This window comes from Solanum dulcamara, chromosome 9 (assembly GCF_947179165.1).
Source record: "Solanum dulcamara chromosome 9, daSolDulc1.2, whole genome shotgun sequence".
NCBI classification, from domain to species: Eukaryota; Viridiplantae; Streptophyta; class Magnoliopsida; order Solanales; family Solanaceae; genus Solanum; species Solanum dulcamara.
The window spans coordinates 11654082-11662640 of NC_077245.1; the positions used below are offsets into that span (position 1 = coordinate 11654082).

Consider the following 8559-nt stretch of genomic DNA (forward strand, 5'->3'; position numbering starts at 1 on the left):
TCCTTAACTTGATATATTTGGTTCTTATTCGTAAATTAAAGATTTTGGTTAGTCTTCTCCTAATTGTTGTCTCTAATTTCTTCGAAATAGGGTCTAAATCACTATTGATCTAAGTTCTTGAATTGACTCTATGAGTATAATAATTAATTTTAATCAGCTAATTTTGAATCTACTAAAATTAATTAGGGTTCTTAGCGCTTTTCTTGAAATTTGAGAATTTTATTCTCGAATTTCACATATTTTTTATTGTCTTTAATCTTTATAATTTTGCTTCTGCGTTATTTTCTTGTTTATTCAAGTAATCCAATTTTTAGAGAGGCAAGCGAGAGAGTCAGTATATCCCATATGCATGCTGGAATATAGTGTATCTGAAATAAATTATACCTAATTTAATCTATATATATCCGAAATACATATATCTAAACGTGTAAAATACATGTATATGACAAAGTAATATAGTACGGAAGATTATTTGAAAAATAAAAATAAAAATAAGCAAATAAGCCAATTAGTGGAATTTGTATTCTTTTGGTCTTTGTATTATCAGAAGTCCATCTTACGGACCGACAAGCCCAATTGACACGAAAATATATACATACATAGAAGCATCCACGTGGAAAATGAGAAATTAGGTGCTAGCACAAGATAACTTACCATGCACCCTCTCTCTTTCACAAGTGGAATCAAAACAAAACAAACATTTTGCAGCTCTTATAAGAAAGCTATACACATTAGCTTCCAATTACAGTTTTCACGCTTCAACCCTTCACGCCTCCTCGCCTATCGCCGACGTTTATACTCGCCGGAGATTCATCGACGGTTAAGTTATCGAACAGGAAAATTGTAGAGTCACGTCTGATTAAACGGTGCCTTTTTTTTTTTTTTGGTTGGGGTTTAGATGGCGAAGAAGAGGAAGTCTTTGGCATCGAGCATCGATGAGGTGGATCGAACCATGTACTCGACGTTTTGTAGCGCAGCGAATTCGCTTTCACAGCTTTATAGTCAGGCTTTGAATCACCAGAAGCTTTCATTCCAGGCCGGTGAACGACATGGATTGGTATTTATTTATTTATTTTTAATCAATTAATTAATTTTTGAATTTATGTTAATTGTTTGTTTTTGTAGCCCTTTACGTTTACATTTGATTAATTATGCAAAAGATAAACTAACAAATAGTTGTTTCATAAATGCTGATATTAAGGAATTGTTGTTTCTGTGTATTTTTGAGACTTGAGGTTTTAGTGTGAAGAATTATGAGTAATATATATTTTTTTTTGATGCGGTAAACCTCAATACCAAACCCCATCCCTAATCGCATGGTTGAAGGTGGAGGTCCTTATCACATGATTCACTATGCTATTCCCAGTTGTCAATTTTTTCTCTTTTGGATATCTAATCCGAGTTAGCTGTACTAACCCCAATTGGCCCACAGGTTTGGAATTCAGGGAAAGTATGAGTCCACCTATTTACCCGCCCACTTAAATACTAGGCTCCTTGTCAGCGGCCGGTTCCAACTCATGACATATGTGCAATGCTATCCCCTGTTACATCCTTAACTCATAACCAGAGCCAACCAGAGCCCCAAGGACGCCTCACCTTGTCGAGAAATGTACATTTCAATTAACTTTAACATTGGTATTTGAATATGCCATTAACAAGTGAATAATAGCCTAAGAGGGACTCAGTTTCTCTTCATTCTGGTGTTTTAAAGAAGTGAACTGGTTTGTATCTGGATGATTCAGCTCTAAATGTTTTGAACGCTTTCTAATCTTGGAGAGCTTATGTATGGTATGAATGATGGGGCTAAGTTCTTTGTTTAGTTGTTTTCGGTGTGTCTTTTTCTTCTCTATAGGTATTCTGTTGATGTCTGCAATTGTTGTATTGGAATGGTCAACTGGATAAGCGCAATTAGACAACTGTCATGTTAAAATCTTGCACTATTAGCCTCATTTCTTTTCTGAGAAAGCGCTAATAACCTCATGTCTTGATGATAGCTAATGCCCCTTGGTCACATTTAGATATTTATTAATTTTTGGACGATAATATCATCTGGTCAAGTCCAAAGTTTCCCTAAAAAGTATGGGGTCAGTTTAGGTTGGACAAATGCTTGTTCTTAGCTTGAGTTGTATGCGCCATGTCTATGCCAACTCATACTTCTTCATTCTCTGGCTTAAAAAAGATTCTTTGAGTCTTTATTGTGGGGCTTTATTCGGTACATTTGGTCTAATTTTGCAGTTCCATCTGGCAACAAAAAGTTATCTGTTTTCTGGAGTATCTATAGAACACTGAATAGAAACAACAATAACAACAACATACCTAGTGAAATCCCATAAGTGGGGTCTGTGGAGGGTAGGATGTATGCAACCACTACCTCATGGAGGTAGAAAGACTGTTTCTGAAAAACCCTCAGCTCAAAAGTCACAATTTGTATGAGAGAAAAAACAATATATATATCATAATGAAAAAATAAATAAAAATAAAAATAAAATGCAATGCAAAATTTACAAGACAAGAACAATAACTATAGCAAAGTACTGTGATAATCAAACGCAATAACAACACAACTATAAAGGCACGCCTAGATCTACGACCATCCTGAACTGACACACGACAAGACACCATTCTATAGAACACTGAATAGAAAGTGATCAGAAATTGGTTGCTTCCATTGGCTCAAAAGTTTTCAAATTGGTTGTTGTTCTCCTTGCAGAATTTTCTTCTTCCAACACCAAATTCTCAAGCTTTTGATGTTTGTCATGTTCAGTGATTACAGTTTGTATCCAAATATTAGAATGATTTAGCCTGACATTGTGAAAACTATGTGTAGTGATTTGATCTCTTTCGGAACACATATTGCAGGCTTGTATAGCCTCGCCTTTGCCAATTGCATGAAGTAAGAGTTATTGATTGGTTTAAGGCAAACAGTGAGAATAATAATCATTGTTGTCAGTCAATTTTAGATAGGTAGTTGAGAAGACCAAACCACAAGAGCTACTTGTACACGAGAGTTTTCCCCCTTTAATTAATGAAATTATTCCTTGATAAAAAAAGGACAAACTACAAGAGAAATGGACAAACTACAAAAGAAGGAAGGAAGGAGTGTCTGGTTAATATAAGTGAAGACACGTAGGGAGGAGTATGGAGGGGAAAAGCATGCACTTGATGCATTCAATTGGAATGTTTGGAAGAAAGGGATTAAAAAGAACCAAACAAAAGTAACTGGAAGAAGCAAAGGCAGAAATTATAGGTAGTAGGGAAAAGAAGAAAAGTGAACAATTTCTACATGCTTATGATAGCTTTTTGTTGACACTAAGTAATGGATGACTGGAGGTGAACAATTTCTACATGCTTAGGATAGCTTTTTGTTGAAGACACTAAGTAATGGGTGACTGTAGATGGAAGAGGATGTTGGAAATACCCTAAATGCTAAATTTGTACATCAGATTGCTTTTGCCCTAGCATAAAATAAGAGGTCATTGATTGGTTTTGATGTGAAGAATGAAAATAAAAACCAGACATCAAATGAATTTTACCTATCAAAAGAGAAACATCAATAGAACTTGGACAGAAAGTTCCAAATACGAACCAACAAGAGAAGTAAAAAAGGTAGAAGGTAATAACTCTGATGTATTTTTTCCTTTTCCTTATTAAAAAAAAAGGTAGAAAGTAATAGCAGGTTCGATAGCAAGGAGTAGAAGGTAATTGATAGACTGATAATAGAAGGAAAGAAGCAGTGGGTGATTGATAATTTGATATACATGAAGAGGTATGTTTGTGCAGAAACAAGCAGAGGCTTTAGAGAAGTTGGGGGAGGAGTATGAAGTGGTAAGCATGCACATGATGCACTCAAGTGGAATGACTCCCTTGAAACAAAGGGCTAGAGAAGAACCAAAATATAAGTCTTTACCCCCTACCCCCCAAAAAAAAGGAAAGAAAGAGAGGAGCCAAATAGAAGCATCTAAGAAACAAAGACAGAGGATAAAGATGGATAACAGGAAAAAGACAAATGATGAAAAGGCACTCAATTTTTAGGACTAGTTACCGAACGCACTGACTAGTGGGTGACAGGAGATTGGAAGTGTAAGTTGGGAAAAGCCCTAAATGCTAAGGTTATATGTCATTGTCCTTGTCGGTAGCATTACATAAGAGAGTATTTATCGACTTTAATAGCGCTTCTAGATAAACAGTTAATAATCCATGTGGTGATACACATGAAAGGTATGTGTTGTGCTGATAGAAGCTGAGGCTCAGAGATGTTGGAGGAGTATGGTAGGAAAAAGCATGCGTGGGATGCCTTTAGCTGGGATAATCCCTCAAATCAAACACGGTATTATTTTATGCAAAATTTTATGTTGAGATTATTTTCTTAAGACTTCCAACCAAAAGACCCCAAAATGCTAAAGGAATCATAAGCTCCCAAGAAAGGGTAGTGTGGAAAGAAATATGGTTCGGAGTAAAGAGTGTTAGAAGAAGAAAGAAGAAAGGGGGAAAGCTTTAAATGTTAAACAATGCTTGTAGCTCCCTGGATACGAATCTCTGTGCTACCCAGTGCATTTTTCTTCAACCCCATCATCTGGACTGAGCTTTAGTATATAAAAGAGATAGAGTCATAGAACTTGAGTTTAGCGAAATAAATATAATCGTAACAAATTCAATTTGAAATTCTGTTTGGGTCGAATAGCATCTTAGGATGCATCAAGAAAAATAGGATTCAAAGTATTAATACCTCAGTTTTATTTTGGTTTTAGATTGGACTTGGTGATAACTGATAATTATTTCCCAAATTTTACAATGTAGTTATGCCTTTAATCTAGCTACGAACGTGCAAGTACATATTGTTTCTAAGCTTCATTATGCCTCGTGCTTATTAAGGTGTTATGATGTTTTTGCTGTTAGACATTTTGCTTTGTTATGTTTTAAAGTGAATGATCTAGTTAGGCTGTGGGGATTTAGTTTCCAATGAATCGTGAGATTTACTTTTGACTTTATACAACATGTCTTTATAGGAGAAAATGTATCAATGGATCTTGAGGCAACAAGAGGGAGGATCCAGAGTAACAACTGCTGACATGATGAACTACCTGCAGGTTCTCTTGGCCAACTTTTAAGTTGATTTCTTTGATTTACCTTTCATGTTATATGCTATGGAGTTCTTTATCTGCTAAGAAAATAGCTCGTGAGATTTGTTCCTTGGTTAGTAGCAGTATGATCCATGAAAGCGAGAGGTTTGAGATGTTCTAGTCCATCTATCTCTATTTGTGCTCAGTTTCCTCCCATAGTGGAGACTCATTCCTTTTTCACTGGAAAGTCGGTAAACCCAGGATTTGATCTTTCTTGGGGGGTTCAAAACTAAAATGACTAATTATTAGAATAAGAAAGGGTGGCCCGATGCACAAAGCATCCCATGTTCACATAGGGTTCAGAAGGGGCCGTGCCCCAAGTGAATAAGAATAGTGGAAAAAATTCTTGATGAAGTAGAGAAGAGATAGAAACTGACCTGTGGCGTACAAACTACTCAGTTCATAGAATCTGCCAATCTGGTGACTCACTGTTTCACTGTGGCTCCGTGGTGTGGCCGCTAAGCTATCCTTCTTTCAGAGTTCGTATGCTTGAAATGCATCAGTTTTATGCTCCTACCTTATCTCAGTGATTTCTATTCCTCCACTAAAAGTAACAGAATTAATAAATTCACACCGAAAGCTCCCAACTAACACTTTCTTTTTTTGATGACAAGGGAAATCCGCAGCCGCTACCCTTAACACTTCTATGCACAATTCTGTGACCTTTACCTACCAGATAGTAGGGCATATATAATATGCTTAGCATCCAAATTGAGCTCTTCTGTTGCAATTCCTTTCTGATAAGGATTGTAGTTCTTCTGATTCTTACTCAACATTCCTTATCATGAAATTCCACAAAACGATGATCAACATTATGTTTTGTACTATTGTGCAATCTCAATTGAGAATGCCTCTTGTATTATGGTGCTTTCCTATTATCAAAGAAATTACACTTTTCTTGATAATCGAGAAATCCCCGAGGGAATGATGCACAATTAGATACTCGGAGGTAAATGGTCAGCCCTTTCCACTATTTATCACTTAAATACCAGGCATTTGTCTACGGCAAACCTGTGTCGTGCGGACAATGATTACACATCAGGTGTTGGGCTCTTCACCACTACATGAAAGCCTCCTCCCTCAATAGGAAAAAGATGAGTAGGAGGAAGGAGTGAGATGATTCGATAGAGGGAAGTGGAACCAAGGAGTGCAAGGAGACTCAAGATAATTTTATTTACTTTGCTTGTTTAGAAGTTGTCTGATCTCTGTATAGATTAGACACTAAGTTTTTCATCTAATTCCTGCTCTTCTGCCATTTTAGCACCAGCTTAGTGCAAAATTTGAGGCCTTACAAATTTCACATCTCCCAACCACAACCCCAAACCCCCAACTAAAAAGAAAAAAGAAAAAGAAGAAACTCATGCTTAATGTTTATTAAGAGCGCCCTCACCTCTTCCATTAAGGTTTAAGGCTGAAGTATCTATCCCGGTAGGAGAAATTCAGAAAAAACATGAGAATGAAAATATAGGACTTCAGATGGTTTCACCGACTCCAGACCTGCTGTTTGATTGGCTGAGCATGTTAGCACTTTATTTTTTTATCTGGACTTTCTCCATAAAGTTTGCATAAAGCTAATTCTTTATCAAAAAAAAAAGAAGGTTTGCATAAAGCTAAGTTCTCCAAATTGGTTAGTGACTTGGAGATGGCTCGATGAAGAATAGTCCACTTTCGCTGTGGCTACATGAAAAGCTTCTATTATTTTACATTAATGGATGATATCGTCCTTGCTGGATGACACGATCCTAGCTTTCCTGAAATTTCTCAAGGAACAAAAGATATGGTGTGTATGCTACTGATAAGTTTGTAGTAGATAAAGCCTACTGATTTCTGGACAATTCATGTAGCAAGTGAAATTGGCATGGAAATTTGGACCAGAAGAAGATTTGAGACAGCAACAATTCAAGCTACTTATGATTAAGAGGAACAAGCGGCTTTTCAGCTTTATTGTGATTTGTTCCGTGCTTCTCGTGCTCTTTGAGTGCTTACCTTCTAATTCTCTCCATTTGCCTACTTTTACTTGAAGAGTACATGTGCATGTCTTATTTAAATGTAGAACAAAATTTATCAGGTACTGAAAAGATGGTCTTTTTATAATACTATTAAAATCTCTTTGCAAGTAATTCGGGAGACCATAAGTTGCCAGTTTTTTTTTAAAAAAGGTAATTCGTGAGATCATGCATCTCTGGATCCTTGTTATAATGGAAAATCAGTACCCTAGTTGACGATAGTTTTCCTGTATTCTGTGCGTGAGAAGCTGATTTCATGCTGTGCTGATACTGAATTGAAAATTATGTGGAGGTTGCAAAACATTTTTTCCTTAGTTTTCCGGGTTTTATCATCCTTTTCTGGTTGCTATCTTCAGTAAATGATTGGTCATAATAATCTGAGACATCCTCCTACTTTTTCTACATTTGATCTTTATTTTGTTTGTCCGAATGTGCATTTACTGATCTTATCTGGAAGTGCATTTAACTTGTCAGTCGGAACTGGACTATAGTGGAGAGGACCATTCAATGTCGCCTAGACCACTGCAGAACCAACATTCTCAACCAATGCATTTTGCCAATTCAGGCTTCCCAGTCTCTTCAGGCTCAATAGGTGTAGCAGCTCCAGGACATGGTATACGATCAGATCATGATCCACAATCGAAGAATTATGTTTTCTCAAATGCTCTTTCAAGCCCTGTTCGGCAAAGCCTGCAGAATTATCAAGTTTCTCAAGGAGATTACTTTTTAAACAACGTTCAGGCTTCAAATGGAGCAAGAAACAACGAAACAAACCTCCACCACCAAAATAGGGAGTCCAATAGCTATAACTCAGCTGATGCGTCCATGGATATGCATTCTGATAGCCCTGGTCATGATTTTACTTACTGAAGTAGTCTGTAAATAGAATGTTTCAGGAGCTGCTTCTTGTCATGCCGTGGTATTCAAGCAGCAATTTCAGGTTGATTGATTGTTGTGTGTTGCAGCTGTTGTCAGGGAGAGAATGTAGTGTGGAATTGGCTGTTTGATTCAGAAATTGAAAGGTGCGTTCGTGTTGGCTTCGCAAATCTTCATTATGTAGACATGCACATGTGCTCTTACGTAAAATGCAACGTGATGGGCAAAATACTTGCTGAATACACTGTTGCTTCTGTTGTACTAATTAGTTAGTTCTTTTCGGTCTTCTATGATGTTTATGGAGTGTTTCTTTAGTAGGGTATAAATATATATATGATTGCGCTCATTTGTTGCGACTCGTGTATGTTCTTTTTTTTCCATATTGACATACTCTGCATCTTTGCGTTGGACCTTTTTTTTTTTTTTTTGAATGATTTTCCTAGTTGTCAGTGTGAATTGAAATGAAACTCCCTCAATACGACAGGAAAATTGACCGAGCTCCTGAACCAGGTTTTCAGCTCAGACCCTTACGCTCCTTTCCACGCTTGGAGGTTCAT

General features: G+C 36.8%; 1 protein-coding gene across 1 annotated transcript; it reads left to right on the forward strand.

Annotated features, from left to right (window-relative positions):
* The first annotated feature begins 673 nt into the window (after positions 1-673).
* Positions 674-8348, forward strand: LOC129902638 (uncharacterized). The gene is made up of 3 exons (XM_055977977.1): positions 674-1057; positions 5007-5087; positions 7601-8348. Exons 1-3 carry the CDS (start codon positions 899-901, stop codon positions 7994-7996), a joined length of 636 nt encoding a protein of 211 aa, XP_055833952.1. The 5' UTR covers positions 674-898; the 3' UTR covers positions 7997-8348.
* The last annotated feature ends 211 nt before the right edge of the window (positions 8349-8559 follow it).